Raw genomic sequence first — 23448 nt, forward strand, 5'->3', positions numbered from 1 at the left:
CCGCCCCACCCCAAATTCTGACGCCCTAGGCGACCACCAGCCCTGTTAATACCTGGGGGAGCAAACAGCTGTGCATATCTCTCTATCAGTGATATAGAGGACAAACAATTTACAAATGTACCCTGTATAAGCTTTATACAGAATAAAATGGATTTATTTGGGGTTTGGATCCCATTGGGAGCTGGGTGTCTGGGAGCTGGAGACAGGTAATCTGCTGAGCTGTTAAAGTCTCCAGCCTTGGGGGCGTAGCCCAGACCCTGAGCCTGTGTTGCAAGCGGCTAGCGTGTCTGGCTCAACAAGGCAGGATTCTGAAGTCCCAAGCTAGCAGGGAAAATGGGCTCAGAGATAATTTAAGCACATCAGGTGACAGTCCCAAGGGGATCTCTGTGATCGAACACATCACAAGGTGAATGTCCACGTGGAAATATACATCCTTCATGTTAGGAGCCACGAACCACATCCTTTCCTGAATGGCATGGATTATTGATGACAATGTAATCACCTAGAATTTCAGCTTTCGAATAAAGATGCTCAGTTGCCAAAGGTCCAGAATTGATCTACACCCTTTCTCTTTTTTGGGAATCAGGAAATACGAGGAGCAGAACCCCCTCCCCTTGATACTGAGGTGGAACACATTCTACTGCCTCTCAGTGTAAAAGGGATTTTGCCTCCCATTGAAGAAACACCTTGTGAGAGTGGTCCCCGAAGGGGTACTGGGAAGGAGAGGAACTCAGAGCAACCCTGATGGATAATCTCCAAAACCCAATTGCCCTTTATGATCAACCTCCAGTTGTGGGCAAAGAGTGAGAGACAGCACCCAAAAATAATGGGAGGAAGAGGTAGGTAGCTTCAGTGATGGTAGGCAGGTCTCGACTAGTATGTCAAAAATAGTCATTGGTGGGTGGTTGAGAGTGAGAAAAGGCTGTGGCAGTGGAGGGGTTTATAAAGCAAGGCCTCTGAACGCTCTGTTTCCACAGAGGCTCGGCTAGAAGCTGGTAATAAGGTATATGAGGAGGGGGAGATTTTAGTCTACAAGATTGTCTCTGGTGTTTCCTCCTGGGGGTTGAGTATAAATCACCAGGCAATGCACTGTCAATCTCCAGTCCTTTAATGAATGCAGGGACTCTCTGTTTCTTTCATTAAAGAGATTTGACTCAAAGGGGAGAGCTGCCCTAGGAAACCCTTACGATTGCAGACAAGAGTCACTCCTCTTGATCAAGCCAGTGGCCAGACTTGTGGAAGCTGTGTCTGCCATATCCACTGTGGCCAAGAGCTGTTTTTGCTACTAGCCTTCCCTCATCTAAAAGAGGCTGAAACTGGGCTCTGTCCTTTGTGGGAAGCTTGTCAATGAAGCTCATATGCCTGGAATAGTTGTTACAGTCATATTTCGCTAACAGAGCCTGGTAGTTATGACACAAAACTGCAAGCCTGGGGAAGAGAAGGGAAGACTTTCCTCCCCAGGAGGTCCAGTCCCTTAAAACTCTTATCTGCTGGGATAGCCCTTTGATAGTGTGTCCGAGCCTTTTCTGTAGTCACTGTACCATTAGTGAGTTGGGGAGCAGGGTTGGAGAATAAAAATTCAGTTCCTTTGTCAGGAACAAAATATTGCCTCTCAGCAATTTTTGGCATAGGAGCACAGGATGCTGAAGTGTGCCATACTGCTCTGGCTGGTTCTAGTATGGCCTTATTAATTGGAAGAGATACCTTACTTGGTCCCTTAGGTTGTAAGATACCCAGAAGCCATCTTTGAGGGTCCTGGACCTCCTCTTGTGGAATCTGGAGATCACTGGCACACTCTGCAGTAGTTCCTGGTACTGCCAATGGTAATCCAGTAGCGATGGCAAAGAAGGACTAATCACTTCATACAAGGATGATGAGGTGACACCTTTTCTTCCTTGTACCCTGACAGACCAGTTGGCAGGAGGGAGAAGAGCAGTACGATTCTTGAGAAGGGTCCAGGCACCTGCCATAAGGATCCCACGGACCCCAATAAAGCCAGAAAAAGGTATCGACTGGTTGGAGGGGACTCTAAGGGAATCAGTATTGCAATCTGCGGGTGAAGGGGTGGTAATACCCTAAGGAACAATGAGCATGACTCTTTGATTGTCTGCAGTTTACTTGTAGCCACGTTGGTTCCAGGATGCTGAAGAAGAGCTCTGTGTGGCTTGAAAGCTTGTTTCTCTCACCAAAAGAAGCTGGTCCAATAAAAGATATTACCTCACCCATCTTGGATTTTCCTGCTCTGGTGCTCCAGCTGGGGAGCGGGGTCAGGGGCTTGCCTTGCTCCGCTCAGCACAGCATGGCTCCCAGAAGCAGAGGCAGCCAGGGGGCTCCGCATGTTGCCCCCGCCCCAAGCACCAGCTCTGCAGCTCCCATTGGCCGGGATCCTAGCACAGAGCACCTTCCTGCACCCCAAACCCCTCATCCCCAACCCCACTCCAGAGTCTGCACCCGCAACCGGAGCCCTCATCCCCCCCGTGCACCCCAGCCGGCCCTCCATACAATTTCCATACTGAGATGTAGCTGTCAGGCCAAAAAGTTTGCCCACCCCGGTTTAATACATGTGACTCATCTGAGTCCAAAAACTGCTCTATTGGTAGAAGCAGGGGCTGTTTTTACTGACACACTCCTGCCCAAGGGTTGGAGATAGGATGGCTCTGGGACACTGACATAGGCTCCTCCTCCAGAGTAATTATATCCCTCAAGAAGGCCAAGCTGGAGAGAAGTGGAGACTGTGGGCAAGGGAGGAATATCCCCTCTGGTGTTATGTAAGTCTACGTACACTCTGGAGCACCAGGGGTTATGGCAGTTAAGTCTTATAGACCCAGCACATCCATGGCAGCCGGATGGTCCTTAGACTAATTCAGTGATATCGAGATTTGCCTGGATCAGCACTCAAAGACGGAACCAGTGAATGTCAGTCCTTGGGCTTCAGTACCAAAGTGACCAACTGAACCACTGGATCTTTCTTTTGACATGCTTTGCCCTTCAACCCAGATGTCTTTAGCAGAACCAGGTGCATAGATTTCGCGCGCAAAGTCTCACCAGACCTGAAAAACCTCAGGGAGGAAGCACATCTCTTATGGACAGTCCTCAATGGGGATCTATCCTTACGCTCATGAGAATGCTCACTACTCTCATGGGGAGCCCTAGAAGAAGATTCTTTTGACTTAGGTTTTGGTTGCTCCACTCCAAGGCACATGCTTGGAGGGACACTAGTAATGTGCAGGGGAGTCTTCCTGACCCTGATCAGACAGGGCCTCACAGCTTTCTGTATCAGGTGGTTCCCCAGGGGAAGCTCCCGAGCTTCTCAAGTTCTGGGTGGGAAAGAGTGACAGATACTGCATTTTGCAGAGATATCCACCTCATCCAGACAGTAGAGGTAGCACCGTTGTTCGTCGCTGATGGAAGAGGAGTGAAGTCAAGAGACGCAATTCTTTAATCCTGGGACTCTGGGCACAGTCCTGGATCCATGGTGTTGTTCCCCAACAGGGGAGAAGAAAACACACTCTAGTAAGTATAATATGACCTTTAACTGACTATTAAGCTAGGAAATATAACTATTTACAAATGTCTTTACAGACTGTACAATGAGCAGAAGGAGGACACAGGATTCTGACTCAGGCCATGTGGTAGTAAAATGGAACTGGAGAGGCGTCGACCTGCACTGTCTCATATATTCTCAGTCAAGAGCACGAGGAGCTCTACTGTGCACATGCAGGCCAACAAACACTGTTTGGAAGAATTTCCAGACTCCCTCATAGATTTCCACCACAACTTTAACTGTCCAGTAAACTCTAGAACACTCCCACACTAGCATCAACTTCCTGGATATCATGCTTCAACAATGTAACATTACAGACAACCATATACAAGAAACCCACAGATCACCATGCCTACCTTCAGAGATACAGTAACCACCCCAAACACACCAGGAAATCTGTTATCTACTGCCAGGCATTCAGATACCACAGAAATTACTCTGAGGAGAAAGTCCGGGATATACACCTTAGCACACACAAAACCGCCTTCACCAAACAAGGACATCCACCACAGAAGTTTATCACATCATGGAATGGGCCACCCAGAAATCCCAAGAGAACCTGCTTCAATACAGAAATAAAACTCTGTCCGACCGCAAGACCCTTAGTTGTCAGCTACCATCCCACACTGGAACCGACAGGAGGTATCATCAAACTACAACCCATACTCAATGGGGACCCCACCTTGAAAGAAATCTTTCCTGAACCCCCACAACTGGCCTTTAAACAACCCCCTAATCTCTCCAAGCTCATCATCAGAAGCAAGCTCACCACAGACCAGGACACATCAACTCAAAGCAAGACCAGAACCTGCCAGAACAACAGATGCAAAACCTGCAGACCTATCTCCACTGCTCCAACAATCAACATCCCCCGCAACACACTTTTCAAGATCCATGGATTCTACCCATGCCTATTACAACATGTGGTGTACCTCATCCAGTGCACTAAATGTCCCCACAACAATTACGTGGGTGACACCAGACAATCATTATGCTCTCAAATGAACTCACAAAGGAGACAAAAATACCCTATCACCTGTGGCTGAACATTTTTCACAAAGGGATCATGCTATATCTGACCTATCAGTCCTCATCCTCAAAGGAAACCTGCACAAGACTTTCAAAGACGAGCCTGGGAACTTAAATCCATCGCTATAATAGACACTAAAAATCATGGACTGAACAGAGACACTGGATTTATGGCTTATTAAAACTATCTGTAACCCACTAACCCCTCTTTTTGTCCTGTAACTGATTAGGTGTTAACAGGCCACTCTACCGTGAATGGTCCCTTATAATATGGCTCACTACTTATGCTAAACAATCTGTTCCACTTTGCATTTTGCTGTGACACTGGCAGTAACTTCTCAGACCCGAGGAAGAGCTCTGTGTGGCTTGAAAGCTTGTATCTCTCACCAAAAGAAGTTGGTCCAATAAAAGATATCTCTCTCATCCACCTTGTCTCTATCATACTGTGTCTAGGAAATTTTCACGGGTCTATCAGATAACTGACATTATTTGCAAGTGGACAGTCATCTTAAAATGACAAATTTTCATATATGCTTTATTGGTTTCTGGAAGAGTTTGTGTGATTACCTCTCTTCTGAACAAAAATATCCTTTTAACAAGCTAAATTTCAGACTTCACTTCATGGATAATAAGTTGCAAGCAATCACACTATTTTAATTGGTCTTTTACCACCAGGAGATGATGTTTAAAGATACTAGTACACACTAACCTTGTTAGAAGCTATTCATTTTTGATTTTGCTAGAACACAGCAAAACCTTTTTTACTCCCTTGTAGTCTAAATTGTCCACCTGACCTTACAGTCTAGTCATTTTCACAATATAATAAGCTAAAAATTGCATTTTCATGATATACTGCGTCTATGTAGTGTGGAACTTAATACTTTATGGGAACAGAGACCTCTTTTAGGACACAAGCTGGAAAACCAAAGCCTGGTACCAGATTTAGATTTGGTTATGCTTTAAATCCTTTTAACTAGTAAAGTTAATAAATTATGTCTGAATATGAGGTAGAGCACAAAACACTATCTTAAGTCTAATAAGCAGTTGGAGGTTGACTGTACTTCAAATGACAGTGTATATATACTGTGAAGTCCAGTCAATAAGTCTGACATTTGTGAAAAAAAATTGCACTTGAGGCTCAGAACTTGAGGGTAGAGCCGAGTCAGAGTCCATCAGCAAATGGTCTATCATAGAAGATAACTCTCAACCCAATGTTTAAAAAGGAGACAAATTATGGAAAACATTAATCCCCTAGTGAATAAGCTTTAGCAGTGAAGAAGGGAACAGAAGCTCTTTCTAGGAAAGAATTGCGTGGATCTAAGGAGTCATCAGAATTATTACTTGGGAGAATTAGTAAACCAGTGTCAAAGAGATATTCTTAAAACTTCCTCACGCAGAATATTAGGGAAAGATATCCAAGACCATGGAGGGAATCAGTCAGACACAGGATTATAAGAACTCAGGAATTTGACTTCTAGCCTTGCACTCAGACCTCACTGTTCTTTTAAAATAATGTCTTTTTGAAAGGGGAGCACTACCTATATAATTTTGTAACAGACATAGAAGTCTCTCCAAAGAAAGAAAGGACAAGTAGTCAGAGGATTTAACTTTGCACCGAGAAATGAATAATGAGAATACAGGCATTCTAAAGAATTCACATATCATTCGTCTGTATTAAGACTGGGAAAGCACTGACTGATGTTTTGCAGTTGGTACTGTGACCTGACCACAAACTCCATTGTTACCTATTTCTTCTAACATCCAACCGCAAAATAGGTCTGGTGTGGCTTCAGAAAAAAACAAAACAAAACAAAACAAAAAAACAACCTGGAAGGTGGATGAACTGGTTAACATGGAAATCAGAGCATACTCTATAGGCAGAAACTTGGGAAGGGACCATAAATACTTCTTTTGAAAAAAAGCTGTAAAGGGGGGGATCTACTATTAAAGTCTCCAGCTCTTTGGGAAGAAGTGATGGCCATCAAAAAGGCGTTCTTCATTGACAAGTGTAGCAAAGAACAGTAAACTAGTGCTCAGAGAGAGGTTTCATTATACAAATGGGGACCAAATTCAAATCCCAAACAGAAGTGAGGTCTCTAATCTGTGAAAAAAGGCTAACTAATCCCTTAATGAATCTGGATGTTGTTGCATGGGCAAACACTGAGAATCCCCATACAGAAGAATAGAAGATCATAATACCTGCTAAATGAACTTTGACAGAATTTATAGACAGATCTGACTTTTTTTAAATCCAACAGGTAATCCAGAACAGCAGAGAGGGAGGAATGGACAGGTGAGACCTGTAGCTAGATATGCCAATGGTAAAATCTCTTTCACTACTGCAGATAAATGTTCCTACTGGAAATCTTTCTGATGTTTAATAGGACCTTGTCTACTTCTGTTGAGCAGGAAACTTCTATCCCCAAGAACTATTGAGGAGAGAAGCTCTGAGATGAGGAATGCTCAGGTTAGAATGGAGACTCAACTGAACTCCTGAGATAGCAGGTGGGGAAATGATCGGAAGTTGCAAAAGCAGGCAAGAGGTGAGGTGAATCAGGTGAGGAAACCATACTTGTCTCGGCCAAGCTGATGCAATTAGAATACCTTTAGCTCTGTCTTGCTTGATCTTGTTCAACTTCTGGAATACTAACAATAAGAGCCATCCCTAGGATATGGCAAATCGGGGTGACTGCCATGGGCTTCGCACTTTTGGGGGCCTAGCGCTTTGTGAGGAGGCAGGCAGGGAGGTAAGATGGGGGATGGGCAGGGCAAGGAGGAGCCCCCCTATCAACCTCCCCCACACAGAGCCTCCTGCCCGCTAGCGGGCTCCACTGATCAGAGCCTCCCTCTCCCTCCCAGCGCCTAACACCGATCCGTTGTTTCGCTGCGTCTGGAGGTGCTGGAAGGGAGGGGAGAGAAGCAAGGGTGCAGTTCACTTGGGGAGGGGGTGGAACTGGGCGGGGAAGAGGCGGGGGTGGGTGGGAAGAGGTGGGGATGGAGTCTTGGGGGAAAGGATGGAGTCGGGGCAGGTCCTGGGTGGAGCACCCCCGGCAGATAGAAACTCGGTGCCTATGTCCCAGGCCCCACACACCCCTAGGGATGGCCCTGCTAACAGCATTGAGGGAGAGAAGACCCTTCAAGCAGAATTTTTTGCCCTTTGTTGATGACAGTGGCAAAAAAGTTCCACTTCTAGAAATCCCAGGACAGGAGAATATATCTGAGAATCAGAGTATCCAGCTCTCACTTGTAATCTTGGGAGAAGTGCCTGCTTAAATCATCAGCTATCATGTTTTGAGTGCCTGGAATGCAAGAGGTTGAGATGAGGATGTGATTGGCTATACACCAGTTCCATAGCTTTAGTGCTTTGGCACAAATCGGAGGGAAGGGATCTTACCCCCCATCTTGAAGATTTATGTAGAACATACAGACTACATTGTCTGTCATGACTTTGATGGACTGACCCCTGATTAAGTGAAGGAAGTGGATACAGGCATTGCTGACTTCCCTTATTTCCAGGAGGTTGACGTGGAGAAGGGACTCCTGAGAGGACCATTTGCATTGACTGGTGTGTCCTCTGAGGTGTGCTCCCCATCCCACAAAGGATGCTTCTGAAGTTCTAGTTATAGTAGTGGAAGGGAAAACCTTCACAAACTTTGTATGGGTCCTTCCACCAATTGAGTGAGTCTAGCTCCTGACCAGGACCAGACACCAGTGTAGCAAGACTGTGTGTGCTCAAAATGTAGCCTGTTCTGAGCTATCCCTGGAAGCAATGAAGATGTAACTTGGCATGTGTTACAAAAGTGTAAGCTGCAATATGGCCTAACAGAGGATTTCTTGCAGACTTCCAAGGACTTATATGAATCTTGGAAATAAGGTTTGTCAGTCCCATAAACCAGTGAGCTGGAAGCTAAGTTCTGGACATGTTGGCATGCAGAGAAACCCATATAAAGTCTCTCTGCTGAACTGGAGTTAAAAGGGACTTTTCACTATTGAGTTGTAGTCCCTACTTGTGGAACAGGGACACAGCTATCTTTACTGCAAAGAAAACCCCATTGTATGACTAGCCCTTAAGGAGCCAATCATCGAGATGGGGGGAGATGATTATTCCCATTCAACCTAGGTGACTGGCCACCACTACAAGGAATTTCAAGAGCACTTGGTACCGGACGTCATCCTGGCCAACCATAAAATGAAGGCGCCTGTTCTGAGAGGAATGTATCGCAATTAAAAGGAAACGGCCTAAATGTTCAGTGCCACAAACCAAACCCTGGAATCTAATGATGGAATTATAGTTACAAGAGTTACTACCCTGAACGCTTGCATTTTTACAAAAGTGACAGTATCTGAGATATAAAATTGGTCTCCATCCTCCATTTCTTCTGGGGATCAGAAAATACTTGGAACAGAATCACTTCCCTCTATGCTAGACCAGAACTGATTCTTTGGCTCCTGTGCACAGGAGGGAGAGGAATTCCTGTCTCAGCAATTGCTGTCTGTGAGATGGGTCCCTGAGAAGGAACGGGAAAGGAGGATGGGATGGAGGAATAGAGATAAAATGGCTGGAGTAACTCAATGTTATACCTTCCAAAATCCATTTGTTGGCTACTATCTGCTCCCATGAAGGTCAAAAGCAGAAGAGATGGTCTCCAAAGGGTGGGTAGACTGATGCAGTTGAAGATGCCGATAAAGGGGATCTTCTGCACCCTCGACTGAACCATCAAAATTGCTGTTTCAATGAGGAGGAGGGCTGGGTGGTAGTAGTGGATATGGTAGGCGGCCTCTCTTTCTGATTTCTTGGTCTCTTTTTGGGTGGCTTGGCAGACTTATGGAAAACAGGAAATTGGGCCTGGCGGGATCTCTGAACCAACTGTGATCCACTAAATTTTCTTTTGTTCACAGATGTGTAGATCCCAAGAGACCGGAGTACAGCCCTTAAATTCTTCAAAGTGTGCAAGGATTCATCTGTGGACTCACCGAAGAGCATAAATCTGTCAAAAAGAAGGTATTCTACAGTATATTGGATCCCCCTGGGAAATCCTGATAGTTGCAGCCAAGATGCTTGACACATGATAACAGCAGTGGAAATAGAGCAGGCTGCAGTGTTGGCTGCATCTTGTCCTTCCCCTGTGATGGCCTGAAATTTTTCCCGTGGTTCGAGAGGGAGATGTTCAATAAAAGCATTATATTTGCTGTAGTTGATGTAATTATACTTTACCATCAGAGCTGGGCAATTCATAACCTTAAATCACAGCGTCACGAAGTAGCTCTTACAACCAAAGAGGTCCAAGCACTTTTAGCCCATATCGTAAGGTGTTATTTGCCATGCTTGTTGATGGCTTCCACAAACAAGAATTAGGCGGAAGATGTGTAAATAAAAACTCATTGTTTTGCTGGGATGTAACACTGTCAGCTAGTCTGCATGTAAGCAGTATCATGGCAGGAATCTGACAGACTGTCTGGTGGATTCAAGCAGAGCCTTGTTCACCAGCAAGGCCATTCAACCAAAAGTTGTCATGTGGTGAGCATCTTGGACCTCCTCCAGGGGGGGTTGTCAATCCATTTATTAAGTTCTTGAAGCTATTTAAAATCATCTGCATAAGAAGGTGAGGGAGGCAGCACAGCCTCACATGGTGAAGGTGAGGAGACATTAGTTTCTGTTGTTACCTCCTTATCAGCTGTAACCTCCTGCTCCTCAAAAGATTCCCACTTGAGGAGGGAGAGATGGGGCAGAGACTGTCTTCCAGGATGATCCCTATGTGAATAGTTGGGAGCTCTTGAAAGTTCTTGACTACAAGCAACCCACGCGTTCCAGTATGGTCAATGAGGGGGAAATCACAAAAGTAGAAGCAGTGGTATCTAATGCTGTTCATACCAGATCGAATGAGAGGGAACACGAGATTGCCTCACCTTAAGAACCTCACTCTTGATGAAGGCATCAGGAGGTGTCTCTATGCTGGTAAGTAGCTGACCCCTGCTTTAATACCCAAAGGGATTTATTTATTATCCAAAACCCCCCGAGGGAGAACCCCTCAAGAAGGGAAGCCAGAGGAAAGAGGTATGTAACCAAATAAACCCAAGAAAATAAATGAAGTAATTATACAACTAAACTAAATAAAAAACGAAAGTAAACTAAATTAAAACTAAACTAGACTTAGACGACCCAAAGGGCTGAAGGCTAGCTACTGCTAAAAAGGGGTACACCAAATGCTCTGTGTCAGGCTATAGGGTGGTTGAGAAGGAACTGAGAGTGGCTCCCCCATGCAGGTCTATATGTCCTAAGTATAGGGCACAAGGAGGTCTGGAATGCATGTGCAGGCCAAACTGGAGCTGCTACCTAAAATCTCCAATCAAAGGTGCCTGGGGCATGTGCACTCCTGAAGTAAAGTGGAGCACCCATAGGGACACTACTTGAAGAACTGTTACCTTTGAAGAGAAAAAGTAAGTTCCAGAAAATAGTTACCCACATTCATTACATTACTAGCTGTGATCAGGACAGAAGGAGTGAGACATGAGGAAGTGGAAATCATGTACTTCAAACAGTGAAGGTGGGGGGTTTTCGGGGGTGGAGAGGGGGAGAAATCAAAGCTAAACGCAAATCAGCACAGAGAGCCATGTAATACCATACCACCTGCCTTACTAAATGGAAGAAAAGCAAACTCGACAACGAGCTGACCCAGCAGAGAAATGCCAGGGTTGGCTTAAGAGGATTAAGAGGCAGCTGCCTTGGGAAATATACTCCCTGTGCAAAGTGCTACAAATGTTTTTCAAATCTGTCACTGAGACATAATGAATCTCCCTATTGCTTTCTCTATCATTGCTTTCTCTAGTGCTTCAGAATATAGAGGTCTAGAAACAGCACAAAAATTGTACAGCTTTAATATCTAAAGGGATTTACTTGTTATCCAGTTTGTATGACAAAAACACACAATCCTGCCTCCATATCTTCAATTTTTTGTTTCTAAAAAGGAGCAAATAGCAATTGTGTAGTTTCAAATCATCCAGAGAGAAATCCTGCCTTTCCCAAGGGAGTTGCTCAAACTACAGATGTCAAGAGCAGTGGAGTGGTGCATGACAAGATAGCTCAAGGTGGGGGGGAAGACACACTGCCAGGCTCACTGTGATCACCGATGTACCCCAGCTAACATGTGCTACTGACCACAGCATGTGCACTAGTTAAACTGAACCCATAAACCTCCACTCCTCTGATAAATGATGTTGTAAGCACCTTAGGACTAAAACCAGGAAGGTTCTTGGCCACTGTCACTTCCATATCGCCATCAGAGCTCAGGCCAGGGGGCTAGTGGTGGAGCCTGTGAAGCTAGACACTACAGGAAGTACCGCCCAGTGGGGCTTGAGTGGCACCTCACCCCTGTAGTACACTGACTGGCCCATCCTGGTATATAAACCAAGAACCCATTACAGGGAGCTGTCTGAGCAATGATGCAGACCACACGCGTGCCTCTGCTCCAGACGTCGCCTTACTGTGAAACTCCAACCCAGGCACTCACTTCCTGGAACCTGACTCTCTCTTATTGGTATCTTGACCCCGCTCGACCCTGTCACCACTACTTCCCTCCTGCTTGCAACTCAGTGCCTGATCCTGACTTGGCTCAATCTCAACTTCACTACCCATCACCTGACCGCAACTTGGTAACTGACCAGTGCACACTCGCTGCCCATGGCCCGGCCCTGACAGATATGCTGGCTCGCTGGGTAGTCAGGCTCACTTCCTATAGTGGGCTCTGCAGCATTAGGAAAAGGTTCTACTCTTCTGCTTTCTGAGGAAAGGGGATCTCCTAACTTTCTCCTCAACAGTATAAGACAGGACTGTGCCCTTATCGTTTTTGAAATGCCTCTTTCCTTGTCAATAATATAAATAAGATATTTACTGGATAGAACAATCATAATTAGAGAACCAGTAGTGATATGAAGAACTCATTCCATACTTTTCTCCAGTGTACACCCGAGGTCTTCTGCTGAGTGCGTAATTTTTAGTATTTGAGCCTTTCCGAAGTGGATCATCAAGAGGTGACTGGTGAGGAGGGTCTTCCAGTGGATTCCAGTAACTCTGTTCACACATACCTCGTAACAAAATTTCAGCTAACTGCCTGGCTATTGTCTGTGAAAGAAAAACAGAAAAATATTTTATCCTAGAAATGTTGAACAGGAAGTCTTCAAAAACTGGGATTTTGTCAAATGAACTAGTCACGTTCAATATGATTTTGGTCAAAAAGGTTTCTATTCTCAGTCTATTCATTATTGAGAATTCCCATCTTCCTTTATTTTTTCACTTCATGCAAAAAATGAACAAACAGATGACATGACCACCACATATTTTTCCATTGGCCTGAAAAACTCAGAATGCCCTGCACACCAGGAATGAAAGGCACAATGTCCAGTTTGCTTCTATAGAAGACTGCAACAAAAAGCTTTCAAAACTGTTTGACAGAACTTTAATGGGTAAATCCCAGATATTTGAAGAAACATATCAAAATATGTTAACATACCTAAAAATCACTTAAATTCAGGTGTGTTTTCTGTTATTCTACATTACAGTCATTACTGCCATGAAGGCTTAATTTGAATCCTTAACTTTATCAATTCAAACCCAGTAAAAATGTAATTTTCTATTAAAATTACATGTTTTGGTTCACAGGACCTGAAATTTTAGTTCCTTTGTATGATATCAATAATTTTGCCATCAAACTGTGCACATAGGAACAAGTTGTTACACAGATTATCTACCACTGTTGCCCTTTTCTTTCTGTTCTCTATGTCCTCTTCTACAAATGTGTATGCACAACGTAGTTTTACATATGCAAGTCTTCCATTAAACTCTATTTGATTATTCGTATGTATGAGTATAAGGGCCTTAGATTGTAAATTCTTTGTGATGGGACAACGTTTCCCTATGTGCTCAAATGGTGCCTACCACAATGCAGCCTCAACCCTGGCTGCGGCCTCTCTCGTTGCTGCCACAATACAAATAATAGCTGTGATAGATATCGCATGCAATATCTTTGGGGACCACTGTATTAAATTTATGGTTTACGTATGATTCTATTCTGCTCTGTGGGGGACAGTTACTACAGCTCCTACAAGAACTAAAAATATTAGGGGGCAATTACCCCTGGGATAGTGAACAATTAAGCACCACCCGCTGGGGTGGTTTCATATACTGGTTCAGACTGGGTTTTCTGAGACCAAGAGACAATAACAGAATTTAGGATATATAAAGCCTGAGTTTAAACTGACTGGGGGCTTCGTTTTGAGTGAGAAAATGGACAAGACTGTCCAAGGGAGATCCCAACCTTTACTGAAGAGATATTGGTCTACGAGACTCCCCTTGTGGAAGATGAGCAATTTCTGGTACATTCAGTAGAGTGAAAGAATTTGTATTGTTTAAGTATTTCCTCTGTGATGCTTTATCCTAAGAATAAATACACTCTGCTGAGAAGAAGAACAGGAGTACTTGTGGCACCTTAGAGACTAACAAATTTATTAGAGCATAAGCTTTCGTGGACTACAGCCCACTTCTTCGGATGCATATAGAATGGAACATATATTGAGGAGATATATATACACACATACAGAGAGCATAAACAGGTGGGAGTTGTCTTACCAACTCTGAGAGGCCAATTAATTAAGAGAAAAAAAAACTTTTGAAGTGATAATCAAGCTAGCCGAGTACAGACAGTTTGATAAGAAGTGTGAGAGTACTTACAAGGGGAGATAGAGTCAATGTTTGTAATGGCTCAGCCATTCCCAGTCCTTATTCAAACCGGAGTTGATTGTGTCTAGTTTGCATATCAATTCTAGCTCTGCAGTCTCTCTTTGGAGTCTGTTTTTGAAGTTTTTCTGTTGTAATATAGCCACCCGCAGGTCTGTCACTGAATGACCAGACAGGTTAAAGTGTTCTCCCACTGGTTTTTGAGTATTTTGATTCCTGATGTCAGATTTGTGTCCATTAATTCTTTTGCGTAGAGACTGTCCGGTTTGGCCAATGTACATGGCAGAGGGGCATTGCTGGCACATGATGGCATATATCACATTGGTAGATGTGCAGGTGAACGAGCCCCTGATGGTATGGCTGATGTGATTAGGTCCTATGATGATGTCACTTGAATAGATATGTGGACAGAGTTGGCATCGGGGTTTGTTACAAGGATAGGTTCCTGGGTTAGTGGTTTTGTTCAGTGATGTGTGGTTGCTGGTGAGTATTTGCTTTAGCACCAGCAACCACACATCACTGAACAAAACCACTAACCCAGGAACCTATCCTTGTAACAAACCCCGATGCCAACTCTGTCCACATATCTATTCAAGTGACATCATCATAGGACCTAATCACATCAGCCATACCATCAGGGGCTCGTTCACCTGCACATCTACAAATGTGATATATGCCATCATGTGCCAGCAATGCCCCTCTGCCATGTACATTGGCCAAACCGGACAGTCTCTACGCAAAAGAATTAATGGACACAAATCTGACATCAGGAATCAAAATACTCAAAAACCAGTGGGAGAACACTTTAACCTGTCTGGTCATTCAGTGACAGACCTGCGGGTGGCTATATTACAACAGAAAAACTTCAAAAACAGACTCCAAAGAGAGACTGCAGAGCTAGAATTGATATGCAAACTAGACACAATCAACTCCGGTTTGAATAAGGACTGGGAATGGCTGAGCCATTACAAACATTGACTCTATCTCCCCTTGTAAGTACTCTCACACTTCTTATCAAACTGTCTGTACTCGGCTAGCTTGATTATCACTTCAAAAGTTTTTTTTTCTCTTAATTAATTGGCCTCTCAGAGTTGGTAAGACAACTCCCACCTGTTTATGCTCTCTGTATGTGTGTATATATATCTCCTCAATATATGTTCCATTCTATATGCATCCGAAGAAGTGGGCTGTAGTCCACGAAAGCTTATGCTCTAATAAATTTGTTAGTCTCTAAGGTGCCACAAGTACTCCTGTTCTTCTTTTTGCGGATACAGACTAACACGGCTGTTACTCTGAAATCTGCTGAGAAGGAACAGTGTTCTAACTTCTAACTGCTGGCAATATACTGCTCAGAGCCCTTGGAGAGAAAGCACAGCCTAGGTGCTGGCCTTCAGGCAGACTGACTTGCTGGAGATATCACAGAGTAAGGCAAGGGGCGGTGCAGCCTTATAACCCCTGGTCAGGAGGGAAAGAGTCTCCACCCAGAAGTAATGTCTGGGATCCTGAAAGCTTGAGTGCCCTTGAAGGCCCATGGAGAGGGAATATAGTGTTGTTACCCTTGAATTTTGACAGCAGCACTAGCAACAAACACTGCAAGCTTTGAATCAGATGTTTATCTTGAGTCCCCATCTCCCCTGCCCCAGAAATACTAAACACTATAACAGAGCTTCAGTAAAAGAAAGAATCTGATAGTATATTATGATCACCATGCAAGGAAATTACTTCCTATATTCTTCCCCCAAATAAAATCTCAGTGGGCTTTTACTATCTATAAAAATATAACTCAAATTGCATCATCACCACAATATGTAGACAAAAGATTTTTAATCCCATTGTTATTTTTAAAGAGCTCAACAAAATGGCCTTTAATGAACTGTCTTTGCAATAGCTTTCATTATGTTATTTATATTTTACTTCAAAAAGATGACTAATTTCTTCCCCTGGTAATTTCTATGTAGACTGAAAATAAAACATTTGAAGAATAAATTTGTTTAACGCCCTCCCCCCCCCCAAACTACAGATTCTCGTTTGTCTTACTACGTACCACAAAACTATTAAAAATTGTTAAAAATTCTATTCTCTCTGATCTTTAAAGAAACTCACAAACAAATATTAACATGAAAATCTACCTCCAAACAAGTACAAGTGAACATCAGTGAAATAGTTCATAAGAGACAGAGAACATAAAAAAGGTTTATTTTTTGGCCAAAATGTTCTGGGTACTGTATATTTCTATTTCTCCAGCTTAAAATAAAAAAAGATTGTCAGATCCAAAACTATCAGCTTAATCCCTTTCTAAATGCTTTATACGTGTGTGTTAGCTACAAATGACCTCTATGGATGACAGTGTTAAAAAATTCTGACTTTTAGAGTCTTAGAAGTGGACTGCTATAGAAACAGGACAACCTCAGCATGCATTTCCCAGCAACAGATGGTTAGCAACTGAGCCAGAAGTGTCACTGTCTGAGTGACATCTTTCATTTTTTGATCCTTGTAATGTAAGAAACCTACCTTCCATTTCTTATTGTTCTATTTACACTCTGTACATGGAATACTACTGGCCCCCTTTAATTGTCTAATATTTCACCATTTATGAAAAATGTGGTTTTTGAAATCTCATTAAAAAAGGCTAACTGATCAACTGATTTTCTAATGGTGTTTTGAAAGTTTTGGAGAGACCATACTAGAACTCTTGTCTAGGACGTCTGTAGAAATTGTTCAGAATAACAAAAGACAAAATGTGTTGTAATGAATGTTGTATATCCCTTATTCTTATCTGAAAACTTTTGATTTATAATTGTTAACACTTGTTTAGTGAATGTTTACTTTATATGGATATGGATATGAATCTCCTTTATGGCTTCTCTTTTTTGAAAAAGTTTTATGGGAGAGAAGAAAGAGGTAATTTACATGAAAATGGAACTCAAAGTCAGTAATCTGGAAAAACAAAAACAGACAGTGCAGAACCCTAACAGTGATGAAACGATGCCTCTGCGGAGCTGAAATACAGTAATGTTCATTAGATATTGATCATGGTTCCAAGCCTAATTAATTTTACACAACAACCAGATAAAGAAGGAAAGAAGATAAGTCAGATGAATAGAGGGAGGGGAAGAAAGACGGCTGATCAAACAGTCTCTTCTGTTTTTACTAATTATTTTAACCCCAAATTTTGCAAGCAAAGTTGTATACGTTTTAGTAACTAATAGACTACTGTGCTGTAATCTGATTTGTTTCCCTCTGTAATAAATGTATGTTTATCATTTATACAACATTTAGATTTTAAGCAGTCAATGTACGTTTGTAAAACTTACCATTCGTAGATTTTGTGTAGTTCTTGTTTCAACAGCTCTTAGAATCTCTCTAAATCTACCAACTCCTCTTGTCAGGTTCCTGTACACACATACACACAGAATTTGACAGTATTCCCGTCCAGTGCTTAGTAGTATTTTATATACAGTTTTTCTGTTGTTTTAGTTGTTAGTCAAACACATACAAGCAAATTTTTTCCTGCTGTAATATCTCATTCATTATCTACAAAAAAAAAATCTCATTTGGCAGGTAGCCCTGTCACTGTGGGTCACAGCAAAGAACCAAATAAAAAACCATAACTGCAAAAATAATAGGTAGCTCGAGAGAGTAAGAAAATTAAGGATATTGTACGATAGAAGGGACATGAGAGGGAAAACGGATTTAAATCATTATTTAAAAGCAAAACTGATATACTACACAAATCTTCAAACACTAATACTTGGAAAAATCCATTTAATTTCAGTAGCTTCTCTTCCTTTGTTTAACTCACAAAATAGTACAATTTTCCAACTCCTTTTATATACAAAAATATAGACATAGGAGACCAAGCTGTACAGTTAGAGCAGAAGACTGGGAGGCAGGAAATCAGAGTTCCATTTTTGACTCTGCAAATGGCTTCCAGTGTGACCTTGTACAACTCGTTTAATTTCTGTGTCTCAACTTCTTCCACTTAATACTTACATCATTTTTGACAAGAGATGTGAAAACATGAGATGAAAAGCACTATATACATGCAGAGTAGCAGTATTCTTAATCCAAACTTTTCCCCAAAACAGTCTGGAAATATAATATTCTGTACGCATGCCAACTAACTTATAAATGTTTCTCTTCTCTCATCATTTGGACAGTTCTCTCCACTATTTTCCCTGTTTTCAATATATTAAGATTTTTTATGATATTAACAACCCATTTATTACAACACAGCTTGACTTCCAAATGAGCTGGTGAAAGACTGGGTCAGCATTTACTGACCCAGCCAGCTGAGTTCTGCAGCCTCTAGCACATACTATACTAAAATCGTTTTGTTATTTGCTCTGATTAAGTTTCAAATCAGATAATGGATATTCAATCAAAAAAGTGCTTTGTATTAACTCAGAGCCATGGTCATTTGATATGGAATTGCATCTTAAACCAATATGACAGTGTGTAAATCACATAACGGAACTTTAAAGGAAAAACAGATAATTATGCATCACCTACATTGTTTATAGAGAACATCATATACATGTTTCACAAGCATTTATTACAATCACAACAAAAATTTTGCAATATTACATATGAGTACATAAAATTACAGTGTTTAAATGTATTTGGGATAACAAATACAAGACCATCAGGATAACGAGGACAATTTTCTTTGGATATATTGAAATCTGAAATGTTCTTTGTGCAAAGCAGTCCCCATTTTAACTGCACAGTGACTGGAGTCAGATTGTTTTTTCAGCAAGGGGTCTTCAACTGTGGGACTCGCTTTCATCAGAACCTGAATTTTTTTACTTTTAGGTTACACTGTAAAGCTTATCTGTTCTACCTGGACTCTGTATGGAAAAGGATGAGCAAACACACCCATTCTGTGTACATCAAGAATTTCAGTCTCTAGGGCAGTTTCTCTCAAATGTGGCCACCAAAGCCTCATGTGGCCACCAAGGGCTTTTCTTGTGCCACAGCCTCCTGGGAGACAATGGGAGTGGGGAGAAGCAGTGGCCCCTCCCCCGGGGCTGCCAGCAGGTGTTGGTCCCTACCCTCTTCTGGAGGCCCAAACACTGTAGGAGCAGGTAACCCGTGTGAGTTTTCCATCTTTCCGGGGTGGTGGGGCTTGGGCTTCAGCCCTGGGGTGGGCAGCAGGCTCTAGCCGTGCAGCAGTGGGCTCCATCCCCCAGCCTCTGGGCTTCAGACTCTGGTCCTGGACTCACCCCTCCTCCCCCATGTTGCCCCTGACCCCACTGCCTCCTCTAGTCCCTAGCTGTGCAGTGGGATACTAGGCTTCAGCCCTGGGCTCATCCCCCTACACCGCCCCTGACCCCACTGCCTCCTCCTCCCCCCATCTGTGCAGTGGGACCCCAGGCTCACCCCCCCATCGCCCTGACTCCCGCTGCCTCCTCCATCCCTCCACCCAGCTCTCCCATCATCCCTGCCCCCCCCTCCAACCAGAGCTTAATTTGTCCCCCAGCTTGCCAAGGCTGAGTAAGTTTGCTGTGAAAAGTGATATTAACAAATATACAACTATCAATTTTCATAGTAGCAGACTTACTAGCTAGCAAGTCTGAAAAAAAAAAATCAACCAAAAAAGCAAAACATGCAAAACACCTTATTTGTGTTTCTATTCTGTTTCGGTCCAGTAAATAATAGAGACAACTGTACATTATTTTTATTATTGAAGTCTGGCAAAAAAAAAAAAAAAAAAAGAACACACACACAAAAACCCAACCCCTATATAAATAAATTACAATGATTTGGACACGTATGTGTGCATATTAATTTGTTTTTCCTGAACTTAATTTAGTATTTTAGGAAAAATTGTCAGAGCCGCCACAAGCAAGAATTGGTGGCTGCACTCTGAGGCCACCAAAACATTTGTTATGAGAACCCCTGCTCTAGGGTAACCAATATGACACCCTTCACCAGCAAAAATTGACTCAACAAAAGGAAAATAAGTTTAGTATCAACTATATCCATACATACCTATGAACAGCTGCTCAAAGTGGATCAGTATGTGATAAAACCATATACCAATGATATGAGAAATAATGATCCATTTATGAGAATCAATAATTTCAGATATTGCTGGAGCCTGGTTTTAGGTAAACAGGTAAAGATTTATCATGGTTTACATAGTTTTTGGTTCAGTATGCATCTCCTCTAAGAAAAATAATACTTTGTACTTTGACCACCCAAAGGTCCCAATGCTCTTCACATATATTAACACATAAGATACCTGTGTGAAATAGGCATTACTATACTGATTTTACATGTGAGGAAAATGAGGCACAGAATGTTAGCAGGAAGCACTGCAGCTGTTCACCATTTTTGAAAATCAGAACAAACGATTTTTGCCAAGATCACACACCAAATCAGCAGCAGAGCCAGGAACAGAATGCAAGAGTCCTGAGTCCCAGTCTTCTGTTCTAAAGGAGCATGTGGGGGAGATATGTTGTTGTAGGGGGCACGTTAGTTAATCTAAAAATCAAGATGAAAACAGTCCTAAGAATGCAATACTCTCTATGAATCTGTCAAAAGAGCAGCAGAAATGATCCAAAACATATAACTCTCTGGAAGACTGACTTGTTACAACAAATGAAATATGGAAACAGCAGAATCTCAGCTAATTCACACTAATTAAAAACCCCATTGCTAATTAGTTAATTTTGAGAATTAGCAAATGTGTGTTTAAAAACAAAACAGATAATATAACACAAAATGAACTTTGTTCATTTATGTCATTAATAAAAACTTTATATATGAAATCTATTATATTGTGTTCTATAGTATATTCTGTAAAAAGAATCTTGGAGAAGTGGCATGAGACCTCACTAAATTACCTGTTATTACATCTTTGCTAACCAATAGGAAAAGAATAGAATGGAGTGTGTGACAATCAGATTCTACTGTTTCATGGAAAACACAATTAGGTTATGTAAGAAAACTGAAAAAATACGTAACTAGTCTTTGCTTCATAAAGCATTTAACATTGTTTCACAGCACAAAACCACAGGAATACAATTTAAGTTTGCACAGCATCTTCTATACAAACTATTACAAAGTACAAAGGGATAAATAACTCAAGAATTGAGCTAAATGCTTTGAGAGGAAAAAAACTGAAGCAAAACTTACCTTTAACAATGTTTTAGGTTTCACCTTTAGTAAAGTACATTTCATACATTTGTTTTACTAGTTTCTTGGGTGCTCAAAGGGAGAGATTTTTTCCGTTAACAGTTACATACTTTCACCAGCAACTTCAAAAAGACATGGTTTAATTTTAATAGCCCCACCCTTACTGATGAAGAGTTGCAGTGGCAAATGTCAATTTACTTGTTCATTGTAACATCTGTACAGTGTCTGTAAAGAATTTTGAGATCCTGTGTGAATGAAATGCATTATAAAAGCAAATTCCATTCAACCATTCAATATACAGAGCAGTAACACAACTGTTAACATTCACTCACAACAGATAGAGATTTTCAGTAATTTAAGAATTGGCAACTTGGGAATCGGCATGCACAGACAGTCAGTTCTGTCTCTGGTTGTGTGTGTATGCATACCCCAATATGCACATTAGCTATGTGGGCACAAGAGTCAGGCCTTTCCAATTGTGCATGATTTATTTTTAAAATATAGCCCCAAATTTTATTTTCTGTTTTCAAGCTGCTAGGTAAAGGAAGCTCGACTCGTCCATCTGGACTGGTACTGGTGAATGACTGAGAACGGTGACCGGAATTTTCAAATGAGCTGAAGGGTATTAGGCACCGGACTCCCACTGAAACTCAGAGAATTGGTAGCTAACTCCCTGAGGGATGATCAAGACAAAAACTTGCATCCAGACAACAAAAGATGCAAGCACTTTAGTTATTTTGGTTCAAATCTGTGCGTGGGCAGTGCAAATTAGTGTGTAGATCACTCCTTAGGTTCCTCTGAAAACCCCAGGCAGTATTCCTCAACTGCTCACAAAACAAAATAAAAAATTAAGAAATCAAAAGATACTCTGTGCACTACTGTAAAATATACAAAAATAACAAATCCTTAGAGTTACATGAACATGTCAATTTCACCTATGTATAGCAGGAGTCTCCAAATGGAGCACAGTATTACCATACATGATAACAAGCTTGGTGGATGGGGGGGAATGATAGATGTGGTATATCTTGACTTTAGTCAGGCTTTTGATACTGTCTTGCATGACCCTCTCATAAACAAACTAGGGAAATACAGCCTAGATGGAGCTACTATAATATGGGAACCATTATAAAACCATTCCCAGAGAGTACAGTAAAACCTCAGAGTTATGAATACCTCAGGAATGGAGGTTGTTCATAACTCTGAAATGTTCGTAACTCTGAACAAAACGTTATGGTTCTTCTTTCAAAAGATTACAACTGACCATTGACTTAATACAGCTTTGAAACTTTACAATGCAGAAGAAAAACACTGCTTTTAACCACCTTAATGTAAACGAAACAAGCTCAGAAACAGTTTCCTTACCTCATCAATTTTTTTTTTTTTTTAAATTTTCTCTGCACTGGACTGGACTGCATGTGCTTTTTTGGGGGTTGGGGGAAGGGGCGGAGGTGCTCTGTGGCTGTCTGATTGCGTACTTCCAGTTCCAAATGAGGTGTGTGGTTGATTGGTCAGTTTGTAACTCTGATGTTCACAACTCTGAGGTTCCACTGTAGCTATCTATGGTACACAGTCAAGCTGAAAAAGCATAGCAAGTGGGGTCCCACATGGATCTGCCCTGGGTCCAGTTCTGTTTAATATCTTCATAAATGATTTTGATAAAGGCATAGAGTACACTTATAAAGTTTGTGGAAGATACCAAGCTGGGAGGGGTTGCAAGTGTTTTGGAGGATAGGATTAAAATTCAAAATGATCTGGACAAACTGGAGAAATGGTCTAAAGGAAATAGGATGAAATTCAATAAGGACAAATGCAAAATGCTCCACTTCGGAAGGAACAATCAGTTGCACACATAAAATGGGAAATGACTGCCTAGGAAGGAGTACTGCGGAAAGGGATCTGGGTATCATAGTGACCCACAAGCTAAATATGAGTCAACAGTGTAGTGCTGTTGCAAAAAACGCGATCATTCTGGGATGTATTAGCAGGAGTGTTATAAACA

General features: G+C 42.0%; 1 protein-coding gene across 4 annotated transcripts in view; it reads right to left on the reverse strand.

The window, feature by feature from the left end:
• TTC7B (tetratricopeptide repeat domain 7B) overlaps nt 1-23448 on the reverse strand; it is a 325154-nt gene that overhangs the window by 194052 nt on the left and 107654 nt on the right. For all 4 annotated transcript variants that reach the window (XM_054028276.1, XM_054028275.1, XM_054028274.1 and 1 more), the window contains 2 exons: nt 17618-17696; nt 12520-12692 (listed from right to left, as the gene is read on the reverse strand). In XM_054028276.1, the coding sequence (XP_053884251.1) occupies nt 12520-12692; nt 17618-17696 (252 nt within the window). The remainder of the gene's footprint in view (nt 1-12519; nt 12693-17617; nt 17697-23448) is intronic.

The sequence above is a fragment of the Malaclemys terrapin genome, chromosome 4, assembly GCF_027887155.1.
Source record: "Malaclemys terrapin pileata isolate rMalTer1 chromosome 4, rMalTer1.hap1, whole genome shotgun sequence".
In the NCBI taxonomy this organism is placed as follows: Eukaryota; Metazoa; Chordata; order Testudines; family Emydidae; genus Malaclemys; species Malaclemys terrapin.